Source organism: Plecotus auritus, assembly GCF_963455305.1.
Source record: "Plecotus auritus genome assembly, chromosome: 6".
In the NCBI taxonomy this organism is placed as follows: Eukaryota; Metazoa; Chordata; class Mammalia; order Chiroptera; family Vespertilionidae; genus Plecotus; species Plecotus auritus.
In genome coordinates, this window is record NC_137773.1 from 168,755,015 (window position 1) to 168,782,661 (window position 27,647).

The window sequence follows — 27,647 nt, forward strand, 5'->3', positions numbered from 1 at the left end:
GCGCCGTTAATGAGATTAGCAATTAAAAGGCGGGCGTGCGACGGGGCCGCGGGGCCACCCCCAGGCCGGGGCGGGACGCGCGCCTGGCGGCCGGACACCTAAACAGCCGAGCAGGCGCCGGAGCGGGAGGCCAGCGCGCGGACCCGCGACCATGGAGAAAGCGCGGCCGCTGTGGGCCAACCCGCTGCAGTTCGTGTTCGCCTGCATCTCGTACGCCGTGGGCCTGGGAAACGTGTGGCGCTTCCCCTACCTGTGCCAGATGTACGGCGGAGGTGAGTGCGCCTCCGGGCGGCCGGCTCCCGCCCGGGTCTGCGCCTGGCCCCCGCGGGACAGTCGCCGGCGCTCCCGGTGCAGAGTGGCACTAAGTGCCCACACCTGGAGGCGCGCGCTGGGACTGGCCCCATATTCCAACGGAGGCTCGGAGCGCGTTAGTGTGATTGCCCCGATTTGCAGAGCTGGGAAGGGGACCCAGGGGCAGCCAAGGCGCCCCCATGCCCTCAGCAGCCCTGGCCCCATTCCAGGGGCGGCCAAGCCCCCTACCTTACCCTGACGGCCAGGCTCTAGGAGGCTCGAGGGACACTATTTTGAGAGGTGGCAATGGTCTGAATTCTAATGAGTGTCAAAAGGGAGCAGGAAATTGCCTTGTCAACAGAAACTCTTTACACTCTAGCTCCGAAACTTACGTTCTCGCAGTGTGATTAGAAACTCAGGATAGAGGATCTTGAGCTATTTCTTTAGATTTCTTATAAAAAGATTGGTTTGGGTTTGGAACCACAGAGGGCAGGAAGGCAAATCATTTCCTTCCTTCCTTCCTTCCTTCCTTCCTTCCTTCCTTCCTTCCTTCCTTCTGTCCTTCCTTTTTTTTTTTTTTTTTTTTTTTACAATTTTTTTCTCTGAAGCATCACAGCATACTCACTAGGTAGACAGCACCATACACCACATTCTCTTAACGCCCAGAGAGCTGGGGCACCTGTGCCAGGGCCCGGAACTTCCGAGAAGGCCAAGGGCCTTTGGAAGGCAATGTGACGGTAGGGATTGAAGTTCAGCGTTTTTTAAAAAACGTTTCTCTTAGTTGTTCCATTTCTAAAAGGAAATATGAGAGTTCTGACAGAAGGTGGATGATCAGGATGGTCTCCATCTTTCAATAAAAACAAAACACTGGACACTGCCGAGCCCTGCGCTGAACGGGCGCCTGGCTCGGGAAACGTGGACCATCCGTGCAGGGTCCTCCACAGCCATGAGCCGGCATTCCAGAAACTGCTATGCATTTTCTCACTTCATGCATTAGATGGAGGGAGGGAAGTCAGAATCAAGGCTGCATAAAATGAATGATCTCAGCTTAAAATATGCAGAGAAAAGAATGAAAAAATAGACCAGCATGTTCACAGTAGTTAGTTGTCTGTGGGTGGTGTTGGCTTATCTGATAGGGTGTGTGTGTGTGTTGTGTGTAATGTCTTCTATAATCTGCATGGATTTTTTTTCTTGCCATAAAGGACAATGAAAGATGTAGGGCCAAAGTATTTACAAAATTCAACCCATTTAAGAAGACGAAGACCTAAAACAGTGCTCCCCTCTCTTGCCCCCACCACTCACAAAAACAAAACCTCAACAAAAAGGTTAATCCACAGAGGGGGTTTTTTAAATAGCGTATTCTTAATTCTGACTTTTTTTTTTTTTAATGTTAAGGGCATAACTACATCCTAATTATGTGAAGGGTGTGGGTGGCCATATGCCGTAACAGGACCCTGACTGCCTTTTGAGATAATTATTTGTCAGGATGCGATTTCCCTGTCATTCTGTGTCGGCACACCTACCCGTGCTACCTCTGTCCTTTCCCAAACATCGGCCCGGTGGGCCTTGCTGTCACATGACTTTCCATTCCTTGTTCCTAACAATACCATCACCTGGGTGGTCTGCCGGTGGACACAGTAACGCTGAAGTAGAATAGATCTAAGGAGTTGCTGGGGAAAACCGCAAGACCTTGAGGACTCGGGAAAAGGAAGGAAAAAAACTTGTGCCTGGGACAGAGTATATTAAGTTGGTAGGTAGCTAGAAAGATGGATGGATGATGGTTGACGAAGGGATGGATCCTGGAGAAAGGATGGAAGGATGGCTGGGTCGGGGGATGGACAGATATTGGTTGGGTGAATGGCACCCTCTCAGGCATTAGTGTCTACAGAAAAATGACTAAGTAACTATCCCAGCACACTGAACACCCAACACCTGCCCCGATTTCCACTTCATTTCCTGCCACCCATCTTCCAGCCCTTCCCCCAACTATACCGAACCACTCTCCCTCTGGCACAGCTGCTCTGCAGGCACCCTGCATGGGTATTTCCTCCTGGAGCTGCAGTTAGCCTGGGTCACTCCCAGGCCTCCCTGAGGCCAGGCCTCTCCCTGGCTGTCCCCCCGAAGGACTGCACCTTGTTCTAGAGTTTCTCTGTCTCCTACTGGCCCGTCTCTGTGAGGTGGCGGGGGTCAGAGGAGGCGCCAATAAATATTTGTTGGGTGAATGAGCAGGTTCGTTATGAAAAGCACAGGGTCTATGATGTGGGGAGGCCGGTGGTTTTTCTGAGCCTTTTGCTGACAATCGTGTTGCCTATTAATTAATAAGTAATTTATGTCCCCCCCCCAACCCCCAGCAAACCCAGGCAGCTTACAGATCCATCCTTCACCTAAAGCTAAAGGGTAAACCAACCACCCTATAAAAGGCTCCAAGTGTAACTTCCTTCCAAACAGAGCTGGGACCTCCCACCCCCAGTCAACAAAGAGCTTGTTGACCAGCCCCAGAGCCTCGCTGTGCCAAATACTTCCCAGAATAAAACGGATTAGGGGTTTGTGCCCCTACCCCTGGGCTCTGCCTGCCACCAGGGAGGCTCGTTTCCTCCCGGCTCTGCAGCCGGGCCCAGCACGAGGAATGTTAATTCTGCAGATTGCACGCCAAGTACCAACCACCTCTGTACAGCAGGCTGGCCCGGGGCGGGGGAGGGGGTGCAGCTGTAGGAACCACACACAATCGCTTCTGGAAAAAGCCGGCAGGTCTTGGCGATCATGTCAAAGTCTAGGTTGTTCAGGAAGCAATCGAGATGCAAATGTGCTCCATGCTAAGGTGCAGGGGAAAGTGAGCTAGCGGCTGGTGTTTATAGAAGCACGTGCTCCAGCCGGGAAGAAACGTGGGGCAATGAGAATGGTGGTGTGGCTGGTGGAAATCCGGATTTTTTTTTCTCTCTGAATTTTCCCTGTGGGCTATTTGAACCATAAAGAGAGGGAATCAGAGGCTACCTGGCCATGCAGTAGGACAGTGACACGCTAAGCCTGGGTGTCCCTCTCCAGTGCGCAGGATCTTGGTAAACGGCTGGACCCCACGCCCAGAGACTCTGTCTCCGGTATCCGCAGGAGGGCAGGATTCTGCATTTCCGACAAGCTCCCAGGTGGTGCCCATGACAGCTGCCGGTCCATGGACCGCACTTTAGAGGAAGCCCCCCCTCCTAGGCACCAGCGGCTGGGAACCAGGCAGTGGGGGGCTGGTAGGTGTTGGACAACTGGCTTTGGTAGCGCAGGACCTAGTTTGTAGCATTTGCTGATTACCGTGCTGTAAATGCTCCCACCATGGCCGATTGCAGACTAGCAAAGTCACATCCGGGATGTGGGGCTGGGAAGAGATGGGTACAGCCAGCTCTTGTGAGCCAGGGTGAGCTGGCCCCCGGCACACCATTGGAGCCACAAGAGATGGGTACAGCCAGCTCTTGTGAGCCAGGGTGAGCTGGCCCCCGGCACACCATTGGAGCCACAAGAGATGGGTACAGCTAGCTCTTGTGAGCCAGGGTGAGCCGGCCCCAGCACACCATTGGAGCCACAGCCTTTCAAGCCAGTACCCAGCCCGGAACTGAGCCACAACAGGTGGTCTTTGTAGAGGACAAAGGTGTGTACGTGCAGGTGGGCTTTGTAGAGGAGGAGTTTGGAAGCCTGAGGAAACTTTGCCCTGAGAGTGGTAGACTCTGATTTGTCTCTGTGGGTCTCAGAGAGCTAGAGCAAGATGCCAGGGCTTGCGGAGTCTGTTTCTTACAGGAGGAATGTCTCTTCTGGTGAGATTCTTGGGTTTAGCAAACAGGTCAGGTACTGTGTGGGACAACTAGGAAAATAAGTAGCAACATGCTCTTGAATAACGAATTTCTGTGTTTTGGAGTTACACATGTACTGCATCTCCATGGTATAACATTTAGAAAATAGAAAAATACAAATAAAACACAACACAGACATAAAATACAAAATCACCTAAAGTCAAATCTTCCATCCCCGTTTATTAGGCCCCCTTATGTGCAATTTTTACCTCAAAAATGTGTGAGCTCTATGTCTAGGTGTTAAATATGTTTTCATCACTTTACCTGGGACCAGGGAGCCCGCCAGTGACACACCCAGGGAGATGTCCTGAGGGATGGGCACGCGTTCCAGCCGCCGCGTAGGCGCGTCCTGTCCCCTCCCCCCCCCCCCCCCCCCCCCCCCGTCCTCATTCCCAATGGGAAATCCTTGGGCTTGCTGTTGGTGCCTCAGCTCTCCTCGTCTCATTTCCACTTCTCTGCCCTTTTCCTCTGGGCTGCAGGATCATGGCTCAAGGCTGTATTCCGATTTTTCATCGTCATGTAATCTTGTTTCTTCTTTAATTGTCCTTCCTTCTTCATTGCCTGATGCTGTTCTATAAACAGCGTCCCCTTGACTCTTAGAGACCAAGTTCTAGACATTTTCTACACAGTTCTTCTCTTCCTCCCTTTCTGAGGGCGGGGACACAAAGGGAAGTCAAAGTTCAAAGGTTTGTAGATAAAATAATTGTCCTCTATCAGCATTAACTTTTTTATTGATTTTAGAGACAGAGACATCGATTTGTTATTCCACTTATCTATGCATTTATTGGTTGCTTCTTGTATGTGCCCTGACTGGGGATGGAACCTGCAACCTTGACATATCGGGACGATGCTCTAACAACTGATCTACCCGGCCGGGGCTCAGCGTTAATTTTTTTATTTTGCTGAGTGCACTGGGATTATGTGAGAGAATGTCCTTGTTTGCAGGAAATACACGCTGAAGTATTAAGAAGAAAAAAAGCCCAGCTTGTGTGGCCCAGTGGTTGAGCGTCGACCTATGAACCAGGAGGTCATGGTTTGACTCCTGTCAGGGCACATGCCAGGGTTGCCAGCTCAATCCTCAGTAGGAGGCGTGCAGGAGGCAACCAATCAATGCTTCTCTCTCATCATTGATGTTTCTCTCTTCCTTCCTCTCTGAAATCAATTTAAAAAAAATTTTTTTTAAAAAAAGAAGAAAAAAATAGTGGCTGAAACCACAATTAGTTATTTCTCACAGTTTTGGGGTGGGCAGCATTTTTCTCTGCTGGTCTGGTCGGGCCCCTCACACGTTGGAAGTTGGTGCCAAGTTGGCGGGGCCTCGGTCTTCCTCGGGTTGCCTGACAAGGTGGTCTCGGGCCGAGTTCCCGGAGAACGAAGGATCCTTCTCCCCACCTCCCATTCGACAAAGCAGGTCCAAGGCCAGCCAGATTCACAGGTGGAACGTGGACTCCACTCCTCGTGGGAGCAGCTGCACAGAATGTGGCTGCGCGTAACCTACCACGCTATGTGCCCCAGGACACGTGGGAGCAAAGGCGCCTTCTCGGGCCTCTGTCCGCCTCTCCCTGACACCAGGGTCCCCTCGAGCTGAGTCCGTGTCCGGACTTTCACATGCGGGAGCCCAGGGAACAGTCCCATGAGAAGAGGGTGGGTTAGTGGACTTGTTTTCAAACGGACTGCAAAACCAATTTCTCTTTTATCGACACATATTTATACGCAGAAAACTTCAGGGTTTTCTGGTGTCCAGTTCTGTGAGTGATGACACATGCAGTGGTTGTGTTACCGTCGCCACAATCGTGCCCTTTACAGTCAATCCCACCCCACTCCCTGCGCGCCCCCCCCCCACCCTGCCCCCCACAACCTCATATCTGTTTTCTGTCCCTACAGGGTTGCTTTCTCCAGCATGTCATAGACATGGAATCCCACGGTGCAGAGCCTGGATTCTGGCGGCTTTCCCTTAGCGCAGTGGTCGGCAAACTGCGGCTCGCGAGCCACATGCGGCTCTTTGGCCCCTTGAGTGTGGCTCTTCCACAAAATACCATGGCCTGGGCGAGTCTATTTTGAAAAGTGGCGTTAGAAGAAGTTTAAGTTTAAAAAATTTGGCTCTCAAAAGAAATTTCAATCGTCGTACTGTTGATATTTGGCTCTGTTGACTAATGAGTTTGCCGACCACTGCCTTAGCGTAATGCTTCTCTGAGATGCTCCCGGGCTGTGGGGAGCTGCAGTAGTTTGTTCCTTTTCGTGGCTGAGTAGTTAAGTCTCCCGGGTGTGGATGTGCCGGCGTTTATTACCTGTTCACCCATAGAAGGGTAATTAGGCTGTTTCCAGTTTTCCACCACTGTGACTAGAGCTGCTGTCAATATCGTGTTTGTCAATAGAGGTTTGTGGGAATGTGGGTGTTCATTTCTGTAGGACTATCATTGTGGGGTCCGTAAGTGTATGCTATGTTATAAGAAACTGCCACAACTGCTTCTCAGACAGGCTGCAGCATTTTCCGTTTCCCTGGCAACTATGGGAGCTCTCAAATCCTCCCAGGCACTTGGTATTGGCTTTATTAAGTGGCTAGTGAATCCGACAACATCTCGTCCAGCATGGGACGGGGGCTCCCAGCCCCTGCCAGTTGAGCCATTCTAATGGGTGTGCAGTGGCATCTCATTGGGGTTTGAATTTGCATCGTCTTAGTGAATGCTGATGTTGAGCATCTTTTCACGTGCTAATTTGCCATTGAAATATTTTCTTTGGTGAAATGCCTGCTCAGTTTCTTTTGTACAGGGTTCCTTTTTTCTCTCATTATTGAGTTTTGAGAGTGCCTTATATGTTCTAGATACAAAGTCTTTATCAGATATGTGTTTTGCAAATATTTTCTCCCAGTCTGTGGCTTGTCTTTTTATTCTCCTATTGCTGTCTTTCACAGAGCAGAATTAAAAGGACGTCCCGTTTGTCAATATTTTCTTTCACAGGTAATGCTTTCGGTGTCGTCTCTAGGACACATTTTGATGTGGACTAACCTAAGGTCAGAAAGATTTTCTCCCGTGTTTTCTACTAGAAATTTTATAAATGTCTTGAGTTATACATACAGGCCTACTAGAGGCCTTGTGCACGAAAATCATGCACAGGTAAGGTCCCTAGGGCTGGCCAGCGATCAGGGCGGATCGGGGCCTTCCAGCTGCCAGCCAGGGCCTTCCTTCGTTCCACGCCGCCCCCTGGTGGTCAGCTCATGTCATCACGAACAATTGAACTCCTGGTCTTCTGGTTGAACTCCCGAGGGGAAACTTTGCATATTAGGCTTTTATATATAAAGATGATGCATTTTGAGGGGTGGGGTTTTTTGGTTTACAGTCTGAGATATTGAAGTTCGTTTTCTCTGCATATTGTTCTAGTTGTGTGTTTGGATATTTGTGGGGCAGGATGATGGAGCCCCATGCTCCCACCTGGGCACCAGGCCTGGGACTGCCCACCTCCACAGGCAGGAGGCCATGGGGCCCGCCCTGTTGCAGGGACAAGCTTTCCTGCACCTTGCTGTGACTGTTTAACACCTTGAGCTTTTCTTGTAACCACTGAGAGTCTGGATGCTGCTCCAAGCAGGTGTGTCAGCACCACCTTATTGTCGGGATGCCCTGGGTGGGACCCCTGATGGACTCCTTGATGGCGAGAGGAGCCTGGGACGGTGCTGAGACGCCTTTCTGCAGGGCAGGAGGGGGAGCGGCCTGCAGCATCTTCAGGGCCCAGAAGTGAGAGGGCAGGGTTTGTTCTAGGTGCCAGAAGAACAGGAGAACCCCGAGGCCTCATGGCGCGGGCCCTGCGCTCCCCCTTCTCTCTGCGGTGAGAGAGCCACAGGGGCTCTGCCTGGTCTTGTTCACTGCCATCTACTCCTGGGATTTATACCCGAGGAAACAACCACACACGTGGGCCAGGCTCTGTGCCGCAGCTGGGATTGGGATGGCAGAAAACTGGCCGCAGGCCAAGTGTCCAAAGACAATGAAATGAATTCTGGACCCGTTTTCCTAGTGGAATGTTGCAGCTGCTAACGGGGTGACGCAGAGGTGCATGGTGTGTCGGGAGAGGGCCTGGCAGACCCCAGGGGTTATAGGGCAGCACGCACCCACAGTGGAGGCGTCTTTGTGTTAGCTGCTCATGTAAGCAGGTGTGAATTTCGTTGTTTACCTTGAGCTTTCAGAGCCTGTTCCTCTGTAACCAGACCTTAAGCCCTGCACTGTAGCGTCAGGGTTTTTGTTATTCAGATCCTGCCCTCTTTCCCACTGGACCTTTTTCTCAGGTTCACAGCCACGGACCTGGGGGAGGAATGGCCATGGCCGAAGAGCTGCGGAGAATGAGAGGCAGGACCAACAAGAGAAGCAGTGGGTCAGGCATCTGCTTGGAAGGGGGATGGTGTCAGATGTGGTGACCCCCACCCACAGGCCGCCTGCCGCTGTCCATGTGGGGGGGGGGGGCGTCCGTAGCTTCGTTCGCTGGCTCCCCACTATCACCAAGAGTACTTGTCTACAGGTGGCTCCTTAGGAATCAGTGGGTATAAAATTTATTATTAGTCAGTTTCATTAAAATGAAATTTTAGGCCCAGCTGGTATGCCTCAGGGGTTGAGCACTGACCCGTGAACCAAGAGGTCACCAGTTTGATTCCTGGTCAGTGCACATGCCCAGGTTGCAGGCTCAATCTCCAGTGTGAGGTGTGCAGGAGGCAGCTGATGGATGTTTCTATCTATCCTTCTCCCTTCCTCTCTCTCTCAAATCAATAAAAACATTTTTTAATGAAATTTTAGGCTGAAGATATAAAACATACACATAGAGGTGCTCTAAAAGGAGGTGGTAGCCTTGGCTCTGTCTGTTGGGGACCCCCTGGCCTTCCCACACAGACACCACAGCCCCTGCCTTATCTCTGAAATGTGAGGCTGGAGGACTAGCTTGCGAGCTGGACCACTAAGAGGCAGCTGACCTTCCTCTGTCCAGGTGATCCCTCCAGGGCAGGGAGCAGGGCGGCTAATCTCCCATCCATCCCACACCCAGCTCCAGGGCTGGCCTGGAGAAAGTGAAACAGTTGTTACGCACACCCTTCCTGGTGGGCACATCAGGGCTGCAAAACTCCGAAAGCGCGTTTTTGAAGGTGGGCAGCTGGGGGGGAGGACACGGGGATGATGTGCAAAATATTTAGCAACTCGGTGTGGCCGGCCCTGACTAACCATTAGTCACTACAATAGAGGACGGAATAGGGATTTCATTCTTTGTAAGCGACTGTATTTATAGCCACAATACCATAGATGTGGTGAATAATGGCCATTCTTTAACACATTGCGGACCAGTAGTTTTATTGCTTACTTTACCCAGTGGCCAGATAAGTGATCGGCCACAAGCCTTAGAACAGAAAACACGAGAATTCTCGTGATCTGTCCGCAATGTGTACAATACAAGACTGTCCATCATGCGTACTTTACAGGCCCCTTAAGAGGTGTTCTCTGTAAGAGTCTGGATGTTCAAGATTCAACAGTCAAATAAATCTTGGCAAGTCTCTTTTTACACAAACACGTGGTTAGGTGGTTTAGCTGCCTTAGTGATACAACATATTTATACTCTCACTGGAAGTGGGGCCAGCACGACATGAAAGTTGGGAACCTATCAAATTCGTGAGTAATAACTATTACACTTCTTAGCAGTAAGAACTATTGTCCCCGTGCTGGTGGCGAGAATGGTACCAGGTGTTAGACCCTCGGGGTCAGACCGGATCTGGGCTTAGCAACCTCAGTACTTGAGCTCTGGCTAGGAAAGAATTCAGAGCCAAGACTCAAACTCTAAGAGAAAGTTTATTTAAAAGGTCACAGAGGTAGAAGAAGTGAATGGTAGAAGAAATGGGCTCAAGAAACAAGTTACAGAAGCAAAAGGGTCCTTGGGGCTTAGGAGAGAGGAAGGCAAAGGTGATGCGCCAGGGAGGTGGGGAGGTAGGGAGGTGGGAGGTAGGGAGGTGGGAGGTGGGGAGGTGGAGAGGTGGGAGGCGCTGGGGTGCGCTGGGAAGGGAGAACTCTCTGGGTCCTCCATCCTAAGCGCCTTTAAGGGTGGAGATTTTAATTTTAGGAGAGGTCCCAGAGGTGGACCTCAATAGAATATTCATCAGCTTTCCAGGAGTGTCCTTTAAGGTCTCCGGGTCTCAGCTGACTGGTCAGCTCAGGGGGAGGGAGTCCTTAGTCATTGCAGCTGGGCCTCTGGGCCTGGAGCGGAAGTACAACTGAGGCCTAGATGTTATCTCTGGGGAGGAAAGGTCAGGAGGTCGAAACCACACCAGCCAGCGATGTGCTAGGGAGGAGAGTTCACCCTGGGGGCGAGATTCCCCTGTTCCCAGTTTCACCCATTACTAGGCACCGGGGCTTTCCACCCTCGTGACCTCTGCATCTGACCCCTGCACCTGACCCACTGTCCTTGCTCTGCTCAGGTCTGTCTAACTGCCTCCCATGTCATACTTAGATTTCAAACATTTTATCTTCTTCTTTTTTTTAATTTAATAAATCTTTATTGTTCAGATTATTATAATTGTTTCTCCTCTTCCCCCCACAGCTCCCCTTTACCCGGTTCCCACCCCACCCTCTGCCCTTACCCCCCTTCCACACTGTCCTCATCCATAGGTGTACGACCTTTGTCCAGTCTCTTCCCGCACCCCCCACACCCCTTTCCCCCTGAGAATTGTCAGTCCACTCCCTTTCTATGCCCCTGATTCTATTATATTCACCAGTTTATTCTGTTCATCAGATTTTTAATTCACTTGATTTTTAGATTCACTTGTTGATAGATATGTATTTGTTGTTCATAATTTTTATCTCTACCTTTTTCTTCTTCTTCCTCTTCTTAAAGAATACCTTTCAGCATTTCATATAATACTGGTTTGGTGGTGATGAACTCCTTTAGCTTTTTCTTATCTGTGAAGCTCTTTATCTGACCTTCAATTCTGAATGATAACTTCGCTGAGTAGAGTAATCTTGGTTGTAGGTTCTTGCTATTCATCACTTTGAATATTTCTTGCCACTCCCGTCTGGCCTGCATAGTTTCTGTTGAGAAATCAGCTGATAATGTATGGGTGCTCCCTTGTAGGTAATTAACTGTTTTTCTCTTGCTGTTTTAATATGCTCTCTTTGTCTTTTGCCCTTGGCATTTTAATTATGATGTGTTTTGGTGTGGTCCTCTTTGGATTCCTTTTGTTTTGGGGTTCTATGCGCTTCCTGGACTTTAAGTCTATTTCTTTCACCAGGTCAGGGAAGTTTTCAGTCATTATTTCTTCAAATAGGTTTTCAGTATCTTGCTCTCTCTCTTCTTCTGGCACCCCCATAATTCTGATGTTGGTACGCTTGAAGTTGTCCCAGGGGCTTCTTACACTATCTTCAACTTTTTGGATTCTTTTTTCTTTTTGCTTTTTTGGTTGAGTGTTTTTTGCTTCTTTGTATTTCAAATCTTTGACTTGATTCTTGCGTTCCTCTAGTCTGCTGTTGGGTCTCTGTATAATATTTTTTATTTCAGTCAGTGTATCTTTAATTTCTAGTTGGTCCTTTTTCATATCCTCAAGGGTCTCATTACATTTATCGGCCTTTTCTAGGAAATTCTTGAAAAACCTTATAACCGTGGTTTTGAACTCTATATCCAGTCTTTTGTTTTCCTCCATTTCTTTCGTTTATGATCTGTTTCTTTGTCTCCACATTTTGGCTGCTTCCCTGAGTTGGTAGGGTGGCTTTGTGTGCTAGGTATCCTATATGGGCCAGTGGGTCGGCCTCCCAGTTACCTGAGGTGGACATTCTTGGTGCACCCCTTTGTGGACTGTGTGTACAGCCTTGTTGTAGTTAAGTCTTGATTGTTGTTGGTGTCACTGGGAGGAATTGACCTCCAGGCCAATTGGCTGTGAGGACCCGCTGTGTCTATAATGGAAGAACTGCTGTGCTGGAGACACGCTTATGGGGCAGGACTTGTTTCAGTGGGGCTTTGGTGCTCACTGAGTCTGCCTCTTGAATGTCTCACTTATGGATGTGAGTAGTTGAAATCTCGTGTCGTCTCACACTGACCACTAGATACACTGGCTTCTGGATCTCCAATGGGGTGCAGGTCAGCTACTGTCTGAGGCCACCCAGCAGGAGTTAAAACGAGAACTACAGTTTTCTCCTCTTTGCTTGGGGTTTGGAGGTTTTGGAGCTGTCTGACCAGAGCTGCAGTTTGTTAGGTTAAGCTGCGATAGGGCAGGCCATTTATATGCAAAAGCCACTGCGTGGAGCTTGGGTGGGTTTGTAGATTGCGCGGGGTGGGGTCTCATGAAGTCACTAGGCTAGGGCGTGACAAACAGCGATGGCTGCCAGTCAGCCGTCTCTGCGTTTCCGCGTTTCCAAGTCCCCGCATCCCGCACCCCAGCGCAGTAAACACTGATTGCTGGGTGCACCTCTGCAAGAAAGCCACCCTCACTTTCCGACCCGATGGCAGACAGTCCAGCTTCTCCCCGTAGGAGTTTGGGTCCCCAGAGTCTCCCCAGAAACTGGAGTTCAGAGTAATCGGGAGCTTGTCTCCCTTCGGGTTGAAAAAAGCAGTGCACCCAGTCGCCCTCCGCCAGCCCGATTCGCGCACATCCGTACCTCAGCTTTTCAGTGCTTGTGCACGTCTTAATGCTCTTTTCTCTTTCCTTCTAGTTGTAGAACTTCCACTCAGCCAGCTTTCCCGTGGTTCTGGGTGATAGACATTTTGTCTTTTAGTTGTAGTTTCGAAATTGTTGTGTGAGGCAGCAGTTTAGGTGTTTACCTATGCCGCCATCTTGGTTTTTCCCCATTTTATCTTCTTTCAGATAAGAACACACACACACACAAAAAAAAAACCCGCCCCCCGTAAAAACATATACTTTTCTTAAAGACCACTTGCATTCCTCATTTGAAATATAATCAAACTGATGAAACTCTACATTTTCACTTTAAAGACCAGTTAGTAAAATAATTCCAAGCACTGTTAATATGAGCTACAACGTTAGCCCAGCTACTTTAATGATGACGATTTCAGATTTCCCCGGCGCAACAGCGCTACACTGAGCTGTCACTACCAAGGCGAGAGAAAAAAACCACTAGTAAACACATGAGTTGGAGCCTTTGTTGTGATTTTTAAAGAATCTTTAGATAAACCATATTGATTAGAAGAGGTGGATAGGAAAACGAATGTTTACGTCGCACCTCCCTGCCATGAACTGCCTCGCAGACATAGAGTTCCAACATTCTCGGTAAAATAGGCCACAAAGATTTTCACTGGCATGGCTGGGTGTCATCACCCAAGGTTAGATGGCTGAAGAGATAGACAGATGGATTGATGGATGGATGGATGATGGATGGATGAGAGGAATGACAGGTGGAACAGTGCGAAGGCAGAAGGTGGAGGATGAGCAAGTGGAGAGATGGAAGGGAGGGAGGGAGGGAGGAAGGGTGGGAGAGAGGGAGGGAGGGAGGGAGGGAGGGAGGGAGGGAGGAAGGAAGGAAGGAAGGAAGGAAGGAAGGAAGGAAGGAAGGAAGAGAGGGAGGGAGGAAGGGAGGAAGGAGGGAAGGGAAAGGTGGGAGGAAGGAGGGAAGGTTGTTGGCAGGGAGGTTGGTGGTTGCGGAGTACAGCCCATTGATGACCTGGCTGTTGGCTCTGGACGCCCACAGGGAGCTTCCTGGTGCCCTACCTCATCATGCTCATCGTGGAGGGGATGCCGCTCCTGTACCTGGAACTGGCGGTTGGACAGCGCATGCGCCAGGGCAGCATCGGCGCCTGGAGGACCATCAGCCCCTACCTGAGCGGTGTTGGTAGGTGGTGCTCTCCAGCCCTCCCCCACCGGGAGACTCCCTCCCTGTGTCCTGGGCAGCCCTGGTGGGGGTGGGGTGGGGGTGGGAGCAAAGGGTAAGCACAAGGCCCAAAAGACAGCCCTTGAGTGGGGTGGGCAGACGGCCCAGGAGGGACTGACTGCCATAGAACAGGAGTGAGGAAGGGAGGAGGCACAGGTGGGGAACTGAGACCACACTGCTCCTCTGGACCCCAGGTTGCTAGTCTTTAAAGAGGAAACAGCTGCACGCTGGAGCTGTGCCTCAGTGTCCTCTGGGCACTGCCCCCTGCTGGCTGTGAATGGCACCTCCTCTCAGTGAGCATCAGCTCGTTTAATCTTCCTCCCACCACGGAGGGGCTGTAGGGCTGTCATCAATATCTCCGGTGGATGGAAGCTGGGCACACATAGCCCGACTGCCTGCCCGCCCGGAGCCACCTGAGCTCGGGTCCTGGGCACCCTGGGGAGATGGTTAACCTGCCTTCACACCCTCCGGCTCCTGGGCTGCCTCTGCCAACAGGAGGAACTTTGACCAGCGATGCCCCTGCTCTGTTCTGCCAACGATCCCGCCCCAGACAGGATGCCAGAGTGACATCCCAGGGGCAAGGAGGGTGTAAACTTGTACGTGACTTTCTCAGGCGCGGGAGAAATGTGCCCAGTGCCCTCACAAATCATCTTCAAACCCGAACTGCCTCCCCATCGTGCGTGGCTGTTAATGCTTAGCACGGAGGTGTGTGGTTTGACAGTCCGCCCGAGCGAGCAATCCCGGAGGGCTTCTCCGAGGCATCATGTGCTGTGTACCAGAAAAGAGGCCAGATGTTTGTGCCAAACGGGGGCGGGGGGCTGGTGAATGTTTAACCACCAGCTCTCCAGGTGGGGTCCGGGAAGGCCCGCTGCGTAGCGTTTGCTGACACGTGGTGTGAATACAACACCACAGCCAGTTTCAAGCTCCTAATGAGATGTCCCGGAGAGAGGGGTTGGGCAGAGACACACATAGGGTGGGCGCCTGCAGACACCGCTGGTTGTCAGCCATCCCTCTGCTCTGCTCTCCCCTCACTCTCCCACTCCCACCCCGGGACCCCTGCAGACCTGACGGTGCGGGACAGCCTCCCTCCTGTCCCGTGCACCTGACACACCTCCTCACACCCCTGCTCCCTGCCACCCCAGGGCGGGGATTGGCCCAGGTGACCTGACTCAGGTGAGCCAGGAGGGGACAACCACAATGTCTGCCTCTTCCCAGCCCGGGTCTCAGGCGAGCTCTTTCCCTTCTGTGAGGGGATAATGACGCCCACCGCACATACAGTTCTTAGCACAGCAGCTGGCACTCGGGGCTCCAAGAAATGTCACACCTCCTGTCCCAGGAGCCGCAAGAGAGAAGACGGAAGAGGCTAACCTTAGCAGTGCTCACAGGGCCCTGGTCATGGGGAGCCCCACACACCTGCTGCAGAGGTTCTGCCAGCCCAGGGTGGTCACTGTAGGGGTGTCCTGGGCGCATGTTGGGAGGGGGAAGAAGGGGGGGGCCAGGGCTGTGGGTCAGGTGGGTGGGGACAGCCCCTCAGCGCCCTCTGCTTCCGACAGGCGTCGCCAGCGTGGTGGTGTCCTTCTTCCTGTCCATGTACTACAACGTCATCAACGCCTGGGCCTTCTGGTACCTCTTCCACTCCTTCCAGGTGAGGGGGCGGAGCCAGAGCGCGGGGCGGAGCCAGGGGCGGACCAGGACAGGGAGGGGCAGGTGGCCACCGGGACAGGTGGGAGGTTGCGGGTCAGAGTTCTTTTTTTTTTTTTTTTAATATATTTTTATTGATTTCAGAGGAAGGGAGAGGGGAGAGGGAGAGGTAGAAACATCAATGATGAGAGAGAATCATTCATCAGCTGCCTCCTGCACGCCCCCTACTGGGGATCGAGCTTGAAACCTGGGCATGTGCCCTGACAGAGAATCGAACTGTGACCTCGTGGTTCATAGGTTGATGCTCAACCACTGAGCCACGCCAGCCGGGCTGCGGGGTCGTAGGGGGTCTGGCCCTTGTCCGTTTGTGTACTCAGTCTCTCTGACTTACAGTAGAGTTAGGTGATCCTCAAAAAACACCGTTAGGACTGTAAGGCGTGTGGAGCCCCTCATGCACCCCCTCCCTTCCCTGCCTCCCCCTACTCCCCACCTCATCTGTGCCCTCCACAAATCCTCTGACTCCCTGGCTGCCTTTGGGGGCTCCCACCTCCTGCCCTTAGGGACCAGCTCCCTTCTCCTCCAAGAGCCCTGTGTGAGGGCCACCTCCCGCCCTCCCCCCTGACCTTCGCCTCAGCCCTCACCTCTCTGTGTGATGCTGTGTTGACCCCAGGACCCCCTGCCGTGGTCCGTCTGCCCACTGAACGCCAACCGCACGGGCTTTGACGCGGAGTGTGAGCAAGCCTCCTCCACCAAGTACTTCTGGTACCGGAAGACCCTCAACATCTCGCCATCCATCCAGGACAGTGGCAGCCTGCAGTGGGAACCCGCGCTCTGCCTCCTCCTGGCCTGGCTCGTGGTCTACCTGTGCATCGTGCGGGGCACCGAGTCCACCGGCAAGGTGGGGGCAAGGCCGGAGGGGGGAGGGTCGGGGGCCCAGGCTGTCTCCTGCCGGCGAGGGGCAGAGCTGGCCGGGGGAGGCGGGACCACCTGCCAGGTAACTATGAAGGTGGTCAGAGGTGCAGCCCTCAATCTCAAAACCAGGCCTTTCCCTCCCCTGAAAAGACGGGCATTTCTGGCCAGCCAGCCCCACAGCCACCCTGCCCAGTAGCACCAAGCAACCAGACAGGGAGTTTTTCCTCCTTTCAAACCTTAGATGGTTGAAGATTTCCCGGAGACACCTGCCCTGCTCTCAGGCCTCGCTGCCCATGGGCACCGCCTAAGAGCTTTTGCCCCTCCGCCGTCTCAGTCCCCCCCCCCCCCCACGAAGGTTCTGGTGATCAGCGAGGGGCAGCCTGCCCGCTGGGTTTTGAAATGCACACACGTTCATGTGATGGATATGTTTGAGGGCGGTCCCAATCCTTCCCGGAACGAGGTCAGGTTGAAGGGACGTGGAGGGCCGGGCCTCCGTTCTGGGTTCCTCTTCTCTGTGGAACCAGGGATTTGCTGGCACTTACATGCCTGGCGACCATGTCCCACCACCCGTCTCCCAGCCCAGACGCAGGACCTGACCGAGACCCCATGCCTTTCCCGCTGTCTGCAGGCTGAGGCCGGACAGCGTGGTGTTTGCCGGTGCAGCGGGCCTGCTGCAGGCAAACAGGGCCCTCTGGCCACATCTCCCCGAGGCTGACTCTGCCCTCTGGTGCCCGCAGGTGGTGTATTTCACTGCGTCGCTGCCCTACTGCGTGCTCATCATCTACCTGATCAGGGGCCTCACGCTCCACGGGGCCACCAACGGCCTGCTATACATGTTCACCCCCAAGGTACGAGCTGGAGGGATGGGGTCTGAGGTGCCCCATCTTCCTGCCCCTTCCAGAGGGCGGAGAGGGCAAGACAGAGGGTGGGTGAACCCAGGAGGCTGGTGGGCACCCCAGGCCGTGGGCAGGGATGGATAACCTGCGGGTGCTGAGTCGCCCTCAGCCAGGCAGTCCCCAAGCATTGTGAGGCAGGACAGATTCTTCTTTTAGCAAATCTGGCCCCTGGAAACAAATGGCTGTGGTAGCAGCACGCCCAAGAGCCCACCCCCGCACCCGCCACATTACCGGGGTTCAACCCAGACCTCAGCCTCACCACCAGGCCCCACCACCTCCATCTCGGGAGGCCCAAGCCCATACAGTGCCCGGCTCATGCATCGGCGGCCCGGTTCCTTTTTAAGTGATCTCACCCTACACTTTCCACTGCACACCTCCCCTGGGGAAGGAGCTGTGGGGACACGGCTGGAGGGATGTTTCATCTGCTAAGGAGTGGGCGGGGCACCGGCCTGAGCCAGGCAAGCCAGTCTCCAGCCCCAGGCCCTGCTGTGCCAGGCAGGGTCCTCCAGGGCCTCCCTCCCTCCCCTGCCCAAGAGGTTGGGATCCCCCTCCCCTCCCCTCCCCACCCCCCTCCCTCGGGGCTCACAGCCCCGTTCCCACTGGCTTCCAGCTGGAGCAGCTGGCCAACCCCAAGGCCTGGATCAACGCAGCCACCCAGATCTTCTTCTCGCTCGGCTTGGGGTTCGGCAGCCTGATCGCCTTCGCCAGCTACAACGAGCCCTCCAACAACTGCCAGAAGCATGCCATCATCGTGTCCCTCATCAACAGCTCCACCTCCATATTCGCCAGCGTCGTGACCTTCTCCATCTACGGCTTCAAGGCCACCTTCAACTACGAGAGCTGCTTGAACAAGTAAGCCGGGCCGCCAGGGGAGCCGGGCCGTGCGGGGCAGGTGAGTCAAAGCTCGAGCTGAAGGGCACTGGGAAGAGGAGGCGGATGCCAGGCACCAAGGTGTAGAGAGCGCCTGGGAGGGCACATGGGCACTTCTTTAATTATCGTCAGCTGAGTCCAGTGGCGTTGGCAGAGCCACATCCTGGAAACACACCTTGCCAGAGGCAGGAGTGTTGTCAGCTTGACCTTCAGCTCAGGCGCCAGGGGGTGGGCTTCATTATCTAAATCCAGCCAAGCACCAGGAACGCATAGGACTCGGGGCCCACCCAAGAATGCACATAATCTCCTTTGTCTTGACCTTTAGTAAAACTTCCTGGGTTTTGCTGTATAAAATAAACACACTGTATTGGCTCTGGGTCCCTGTCCCTCCATCAGAGGACTGTGGTCCCACCCGGCCCCAGCTTTTTCCTTCCATCTCTGTGGTGTCTGTCTCTTTCTTTCATTTTCTCAATCCCAGCAGCCCCTACTCAGGAACCAGACCGCTCTCTAGCCGTGCTGGACGCGGAAAAGAGAAATGTTTACACCAAGGGGTGTGGGGCACCAGGCACCAGCCTTGCAGTCCTCGATCCAGGGTCCAATGCAGGCTCCGCCCACCACCAGCAGCAGCTGGAGGCCTGTGGCGAGTCAGTGTGTTCCGGAGGGAGGGGCACCATGTACTCAGAGCCCTCGGCACGCAGGGCATCCACACACAGCCTTCGTTTCTTCGGCCCGGCTCCCCCAGAAGCAGCCGAGAGCTCCCTGGCTGAGCCGTGGAGATTCCAGAAGCTGCTCTCTGTGATCTTTCCCAAAGGCTTCTTCAGAGCCACTCTAAATACCTTGCCCTTTAAAAGGTCAGCAATTGGCCCTGACCGGTTTGGCTCAGTGGATAGAGCATCGGCCTGTGGACTGAAGGGTCCCGGGTTCGATTCCGGTCAAGGGCATGTACCTTGGTTGCAGGCACATCCCCAGTGGGGAGTGTGCAGGAGGCAGCTGATTGATGTTTCTCTCTCATCGATGTTTCTGACTCTCTGTCCCTCTCCCTTCCTCTCTGTAAAAAATCAATAAAATATATTTAAAAAATAAAATAAAATAAAATAAAAGGTCAGCAATTGCCCTGCCAGCATGGCTCAGTGGTTGAGCGTCCACCTATGAACCAGGAGGTCAGGGTTCGATTCCCAAATTGTGGGCTCGATCTCCACTGTGGGGCGTGCAGGGGGCAGCCGATCAATGATTTTTCTCTCACCGTTGACGTTTCTATCTTCTCCCTCTCTCTCCCTCTCTGAAATCAAGAAAAGTATATTTTTAAAAATAAATAAAGGGTTGGTAATCAGCAGATTCCACTGGTGAGGACCTCACCTAATCAGAGAAGAGGAGGCGGGGGGACAGTGTGAGCCCGAGCCCCCAGCAGGCGGGGACAGCGGCCTTTCCCGTCGCGGAGGTCAGTCTCGTGCTCTGCCCGCAGGGTGATTCTGCTGCTGACCAATTCTTTCGACCTGGAAGATGGCTTTTTGACAGCCAGCAACCTGGAGCAGGTGAAGGGCTTCCTGGCATCCACCTACCCCGGCCAATACAGCAAGGTGTTCCCGCTGATTAAAAACTGCAGCTTGGAGGCAGAGCTGGACACGGTAAGGCGCTTGCAAGAGTTCTCCTCCCTCCGCCTCTTCCAGGAGAAGGGAGAACGGACCCCCCCTTCCCCGGCTGCTGCCCCGGGGACACTGGGCCCTTTGGGTGCTCCCTGCCCTTTTTTCCATTTCCTTTTAAATGTTAAAAAGGCAGAAAGGACAAAGAATCATATGACCGGCACCCATGTGTCTAGCAGCCTGAAAGAACAGTTGTAAACATTGGTCATTTGGGGCTCAGATGGGGGGGCTGGTCTGCAGGTGGGAGGTCCCCCACAGCTTAGCGTCGGGTGTGTCCGAGGAGCTGCGCGTCCCTCGGTGTGTGACTGCGGTCTTGTCCCCGGGGACAGGCCGTCCAGGGCACCGGCCTGGCTTTCATCGTCTACACCGAGGCCATAAAGAACATGGAGGTGTCCCAGCTGTGGTCGGTGCTGTACTTCTTCATGCTGCTGATGCTGGGGATCGGGAGCATGCTGGGCAACACGGCCGCCATCCTCACGCCCCTGACCGACAGCAAGGCCATTTCCCGCCACCTGCCCAAGGAGGCCATCTCCGGTGAGCGAGCGGCGGGCGGGGAGGAGGCGGGACTCGGGGAGGGCGGATGGGGGGGACCAGCAGGTGGATGGGCTCCGTGGGGGCCGTGTGCCTGTTGAGGTGGCCACGGGGCTGCAGCGACCTCACAGGAGTCCTGCCTTCACTGTCTCCTCCCCCTGGGCAGGCGGATGCCAGGAACCCAGGGGCACGTGTCAATCACCCATGTGTCTGGCTCTCCATCCCAAGGGGACGGAAAGTGGCCACCCCGACTTTGGGAAAAGGCCAAGCTCCCCAACCTGGCACCCAGAGCTCCCAGGCCAGGGGAGACGCTGCTTTTGTCCTTGTTTAATTGAGGCTTAACCGCTGCGGCGTGTACATTCCTTAAGCACAAACTCAATGAACTTGACGTATGTATCCATCCACCCGAGTAACCACCAACCGAGGCCAAGTCCCCTCTGGTCTCACTGCCACCGTTTTATGTTTGTTCCCCCCTTTGTTGGGCTCCATGTACATGAAATCACACGTATGTGCTCTGTGTGTGCGGTCTACACCCAAACTCTAGGAGACCCACCCACACTGTCACAATTGGCCATCGGCTGTCCCTCTCCTGCCTGTGTGATAAGCCATTGTAAGAGCAGACACCCCATCTCTCTACCATTCTGCCCTTAGCGGACAGCAGGGTTTTAAGGAAAGAACCTGCTCTTCCAGTCACTCCGCCTCCCCTCTGCTCCACTCCACCCCTGTGCACCCACCCCTTCCCTTGACGACACTGTCCACAACGTCCCTCCTCCCAGCCCAGGTCTGTGAAGTCCTGCCCACCCTTGGTCAGCGCCCCCCTCATTGAGCAGCCGCCTCACACCTGCAGATGCATCAGCATGCTGTTAGCTGCTGGCCACACTAACCCCCTCTCCTGTGTGACCTCTCAGGCTGGGGCTCAGTGGCTGGTGCGATGTGGGGTAGCAGTGAAATGGCAAGAGGGAGCTTTAGGTCCAGTACTTCGTGGGGTGCCCAAGAGAGGCAGCCGAAGGAGACCGGACCAGAACCCAGATTCTGGAGGCAGAGGGGCCTTGGCTTGCCCGCCTGTACAAGGGGGCTCCTGATACCCGCCTCCGAAGCTTAAGTGCTCGATGCATGGCAAGTGCCTGGGCCGCGGTGGGAGCTGGGTAAACGTTCGATTCTTCCCTTCTCCCCACACCCCTCTGGTCAGACATCACTCCTCTCTAGGAAGTCCCCAGAGGGTCGCCCCGCAGCTCACATCTCCAGCCCCAGTTCACAGCCTGGGCGAGATCCCCTGGGGAGGCCACAACGTCCTCTTTTCCATTGAGCTGGTGCCCCCTGCAGGACGGCTCTGTGAATTACCATCGATGATCGATGCTGCCTGCTGACGCTCCTTGGGACACCTTCCCCCCACCCCCACCCCCACCCCCAAACACACACACACACACACACACACACACACACACACACACACACACACACACACATTCAGAGAGACCAACCCGCGTGGTTGAGCCCATCAGCCAGAGCCCCCGGGCGCTCAGGGCCCTGCTGGAGCAGGTGTGGGTGCAGGCAGGTGAGCCGTGTCTTGGCGCAGGTCTGGTGTGCCTCATCAACTGCGCTGTGGGCCTGGTGTTCACCTTGGAGGCCGGCAACTACTGGTTCGACATCTTCAACGACTTCGCGGCCACGCTGTCCCTGCTGCTCATCGTGCTGGTGGAGACGGTGGCCGTGTGCTACGTGTACGGGCTGCGGAGGTGAGGCCCGCCCCACCAACTGCTGGGCAAGCTCGCCCGCAGGAAACAACCCGCTCAGCGGCAGTGCACGCTCTCCTTTAAGCCTGGCATCTTTCAGGGCTCTCATCGTCCCCGGATCTCAGCTAATTCTCTGCCTCACTTCCCCTCAGCTGGCCTTCAACCTTCACCTTCCCTATTTCCTGTGCTTCTGCTTTCTCTTAAAGGACATTGGCCCCTTGGCCCTGCTGAACCCCAACGGCTCCGGGGGCAGGCAGTCCTGCCTCTGGGCACTGGCTGTTCTGACCCTTGGCCGACACCAGTAATATATATATATGTGTGTGTGTGTGTATATATATATGTATGTGTGTATATATCTATATCTATATATATATATATATATATATATATATATATATATATATATATAATTTCAGAGAGGAAGGGAGAGGAAGAGATAGAAACATCAATGATGAGAGAGAATCACTGATCAGCCGCCTCCTGCACGCCCCCTACTGGGGATTGAGCCCACAACCCGGGCATGTGCCCTTGACTGGACTCGAACCCGGGATCTTTCAGTCTGCAGGCTGATACTATCCACTGAGTCAAACCAGCCAGGGCTGAAACCAGCATTTTTCAAGCTCGCTGACCAAAGTCCCGTTGATAACTCAGACCTTGAAGTCTGGCAGATTCAGGATGTATGGTTCTCAGCCCTGGCACAGCGCAGCACTGGTGCTGGGATGTGTGGCCGGGCTGAGAACCACGGGTCTAGAGCAGTTTTCAGACCTGGGCGTGCACTGGAACCCCTGGGGACCCCCACCCCCACCTTCATCCCCAGGTGGGGCTCTAGCTGCAGGTGAGTCTGATCCCAGAACGGCAGCATCAGGGAGCTTGTGAGAATGCAGGGTCTCGCCCTAGCTGATTTGGCTCAGTGGATAGAGCGTCAGCCTGTGGACTGAAGGGTCCCAGATTTGATTCCAGTCAAGGGCACATGCCTGGGTTGTGGGCTAGGTCCCTGGTAGGGGGTGTGCAGGAGGCAGCCGATCAGTGATTCTCATCATTGATGTTTCTATCTCTCTCTCTCCCTTTCTCTCTGAAAGCAATACAAATGTATTTTTTAACAAAAAGAATGCAGGGTCTCAGGCCCCCAAGCCCCTGAATCAGATCCATATTTTGGCACATGCAGGGGGTCGAGGCCCATTACGTTTTGGGAACTGCTGCTCGAATGAGAGCCTGCTCAGAAGGGCTGTACCAGGTTGTCCCCACCCCAGTCTTCTATCATCTTCCCAGCTGATCTGGAGGCGGGTCCGGGGACCAGCTGGGACAGTCTAGGAGCCAGGCCCCTGGTGCCGAGTGTCCCACTGTGCTCTTGGAAGCCTTTCTGGAGGGATTTTCACGATCAAATAAGTCCAGGACATAAATTAAAGCCAGATTCTTTGCCGTAGGATTTCTCAGACCCTTGAAGACAATTATGAATCTCAGAGAGGGGGTTGTAATTTGAGTATTTCCAAACTTTTGTGGTCAAGGAATGCCTTTTTATCGGCCGGTACTCCTCCCCCACAGCTAGTATCATTGTGAGGACTTTAGTGTTAGACTCACCCCGTTTTCCCAGGAAAGAAGGGTTTTCTGGGACGCTGGGGCTTTTTCAGTGCTAAACCCAGGGAAGTCCTGGGTAAACTGGGACAAATTGGTCATCTGGGAAATGCCCAGAGGAACAGAACCGAGGCCCCACTGGAGGCGCTGGAGAGGGATACAAGTCCATCCAAAGCGGGTGTTGGTAAATGGCCGGAAGGAGGGAGAAACCAAAGGTGCCCTGGGGATTTCATAAGCAGCCAGATCTGGGAATGACCAGCAGAGGGCAGTCTTTCTGCTTGCATGCGGTGGGGGGGCCTGCGCTATCTAGTGGCCACTGTGCAATAGTGCCATGCGGCCTTTCTGCAGCTCTTCCCGTGTTTCTCTAACCAGGAAAGTGGAGGATAGGGGAGGTAAAGGGACAAGAGAACCCAACACTTTCTGCCATGTATGGTCTTGAAAATCCCCGTGTTCACATTATGCACATGAGTCTTCGTGACCTAGAGCCTAAGGTCTGGCTAGGTCAGCGGCCACAAGGGCAGGTAGAAGCTCATGGGACAGGCCAGGGGTGGAGGAGAGGCAGTGGCTGTGGTTGCACCAGGTGACAGTCTCACTCCGCCCCAACCCCGCCCCTCCTTCAAGGCTGCCTCTCCCGTCGTGGGAAGCGGTTTTAAAGCCCTCGGACTAGGTCTGCCACAACCTGGAGCCCTCCAACAAGTCACAGGTGCCTTCCCCTGTGAAATGAGGAGATGGGTGGGTCAGCATTTCCCAAAGTGCTGAAGATCCTTTTCGTACTTATTTGTGTGCATATTAAAAATATACGATTAGCCTGTCAAACCCACAAAAGAATGGATGCTGTTATGCTATTGCTAAACTTAGGCAAAAGCATCCATTTAAAGGAAAGGGAAGAAAGACAGTCTGCAGACACGATTGAACACAGTGGTGGTCTTCGGGCAACTACACCTGGGCGGCTCCAACTGCCGGGCCATCACCCTTTAGTCCCAAGTATGGCTCTCTGTCCGCCCCAGAAAACCTGCTGTGGTTTCAGGGGACAAGAGAGATTCCCCTCTGGGGTGTTTTTAATGGGGAGTAGAGTTGCTGGCAGAGCCCAAGCCAGGAGGGGTGGGGCAGAGCTGCCCTGGGGATCCCCTGGCATTGAGGCTGGCTGAAACCATGTCCCAGGCTCTCTGTTCCCACCGTTGCTGGGAATGCCCTCTGGCCTACGCCAGCCTCCATCTGAAGGTCAGCACCACAAAGATGTCTCCTGACGCCCAGTTCTCTGTGGGTGATCACTTTGCACCCCGCTCTTATCAGCCTCAGCCCTTCTCCCCATTCCACCCCCAGAAGGAATCAGGGAGGGAGGCCCTGTGTTTGTGTTCAAATCTCAGTGGAGCCAGAACAGAACCTCCCTAAGTGAACAGGAATGTGCAAGCTGGGCTCCCCTTGCTCCAACAGCATGACTAATCCAGACTTTCTCTCCCGTTTTCCAAGCAGATTTGAAAGTGACCTTCAGGCCATGACTGGCCGCACTCTGAGCTGGTACTGGAAGATCATGTGGGCTGGCGTGAGCCCGCTGCTCATCATCAGCCTCCTGGTCTTCTACCTGAGCGACTACATCCTCACGGGGACCCTGCAGTACCAAGCCTGGGACGCCTCCCAGGTACCTTGCCCTGCTGGGGCCCCAAGCTGCCTCAAGAACACAGGCCTTAGTTTTCTGAAACCAAGGATTTCCTGCCATGGCATGGGCAGGTCATTGGTCACAACAGGGCCACATCACCCAGGTACTTCAAAGCTCAGCACACAGCCTCACTGGCCCCACTTCAAGTGCTCAGCAACCACTTGTGTCTGGTATCCGGACATGGCTCATTTCTATCAGCCCAGAAAGTTCTACTGGACTGTGCTGGGCTAAGGGCTAACCCCCACATCTAGCTGCCCTGCCCTGCGTCTCAAACATAACCACGTGCTGTTATTCTTTTTCTTTTAAATATATATTTTTATTGATTTCAGAGAGGAAGGGAGAGGGAGAGAGAGATAGAAACATTCATGATGAGAATCATTGATTGGCTGCCTCCTGTATGCCCCGCACTGGGGATCAACCTTGCAACCCACGGATGCTAACACTGAGTCACACCAGCCAATGGATGATTAGTCTTTAGGGGTTACTCTTTAGCAAAAGCTCCAAACAATGGCTATGTAGGCACTGAAGTACAGGGAAGACAAAGAAGACGAGGGGAGTTAGTCTGCCCAGCACCCTCGCTAGTGAGCCGGCGGGGCGAGCGGGAGGGCGGGGCGAGCGGGAGGGCGGGGCGAGCGGGAGGGCGGGGCGAGCGGGAGGGCGGGGCGAGCGGGAGGGCGGGGCGAGCGGGAGGGCGGGGCGAGCGGGAGGGCGGGGCGAGCGGGAGGGCGGGGCGAGCGGGAGGGCGGGGCGAGCGGGAGGGCGGGGCGAGCGGGAGGGCGGGGCGAGCGGGAGGGCGGGGCGAGCGGGAGGGCGGGGCGAGCGGGAGGGCGGGGCGAGCGGGAGGGCGGGGCGAGCGGGAGGGCGGGGCGAGCGGGAGGGCGGGGCGAGCGGGAGGGCGGGGCCTGGAGGGCCTCTTGTGCTCTGGAAGGGTTCCACCTGGGCAGGTTCTCTCAGCTGAGCTCTGCTTCTCCCTTCAGGGCCAGCTTGTGACCAAGGACTACCCCGCCTACGCGCTGGCCGTCATCGGGCTGCTCGTGGCCTCCTCCACCATGTGCATTCCACTGGTGGCCCTGGGGACTTTCGTCTTGCGCCGCCTCAGGCGGGGAGACCCAGCGCCCGTGGCCTGAGAACCGGCTCCCGAGGCCGCCGCCCACTTTCACGCTATTAGTTCCAGGTGGAGCCTCCGCGGCCGCTTTGCAAGTATTTACTCCGGAAGCACTGAGCACGTCGTCTTCCGGCGCCTAGAAAGAGCTAGAAGGTGTGGAGGAGGAAGACCCCTCGGGCACCGAGCGCCCCTCTGCCCTCTGCCCCAAGGTCGGAGCTATCTCCCTGTCGCCGGAGGGGCAGGTGTTCAGGGCCAGTCTCGAGGCCAGCGGCCTCCTTGATTCTCGGAAAGGCCTAGAATTAGCGCACACTGTGACTACCATTTTTATGGAATAAAATTTAAGCCATTTTTTTTTCTAACGGGATTCCAAAATATTAGAGGGCCATCGTTTGAAAACGGGCTCTTTTAAGTGGCGGAGAGGACACACCTGAGTGTCCCGTGCAGCCTGAGTCCTCTCTGCAGAGCGAGGATGCATCCGCCGCGTTCTCCTTCGCCAACAGGGTGAGTGGCCGGAAAGAAGGCCTTTATTCGGGACCCACGAGCGGGGATGGGCGGGAAGAGCACTTTCCTCTAATTTGAAGTCTCACAGTAGGTCCAGACCTGTCCTCTCCACAGAAATTGCCCCAACCACAGTTTGCAATCCCGGGCCGCCTTCGGCGTGGTTATGTGAGGGGTCCACGCCGACTGCCCTCTTGCCCCGTCTTAATGCGTTAAAAACGCGCCAGAGCCACGGCGAGGGTGAAAGTGCTGACTTTCCCATCGATTTCCTGTTCAGTTGGGGCATGACGGGCAACTCTTTATAGGAAAGACCAGGAACACTACTTACAGTCCACTTTAAATTATTTATCTGTACATAAGTTTTCTAAAGTGTATATACCTCCAGTAGAGCGTCTTGTAAGCGAAACCACTGTATTTATGATAGAGCTTTCGTCCACCACGGTTATTGTCTCCTGTCGTGTTTTTTACTGCGTCAGGTTGTCCCTCAAGTGAGAGGGTCCCTTCCTGCTCTCGCGTCCTGTGCGTCCCTGAGACCCTGGGGTTCAGGGTAGTTCCTGGGTCCATTTGTACAGACACCTTTGCAGACACTTGAGCACTCACGTGGGACATTAGGTGGAGATGTTTGTTTCTTTTTTTTTTTTTTT

General features: G+C 54.2%; 1 protein-coding gene across 1 annotated transcript; it reads left to right on the plus strand.

Moving 5' to 3' along the window:
* Nucleotides 1-27,446, plus strand: SLC6A20 (solute carrier family 6 member 20). The gene is made up of 11 exons (XM_080673918.1): nucleotides 1-272; nucleotides 13,769-13,909; nucleotides 15,502-15,593; nucleotides 16,260-16,487; nucleotides 17,239-17,349; nucleotides 18,008-18,249; nucleotides 19,730-19,892; nucleotides 20,237-20,441; nucleotides 22,015-22,174; nucleotides 25,217-25,382; nucleotides 26,378-27,446. Exons 1-11 carry the CDS (start codon nucleotides 152-154, stop codon nucleotides 26,525-26,527), a joined length of 1,779 nt encoding a protein of 592 aa, XP_080530044.1. The 5' UTR covers nucleotides 1-151; the 3' UTR covers nucleotides 26,528-27,446.
* Nucleotides 27,447-27,647: the final 201 nt, after the last annotated feature.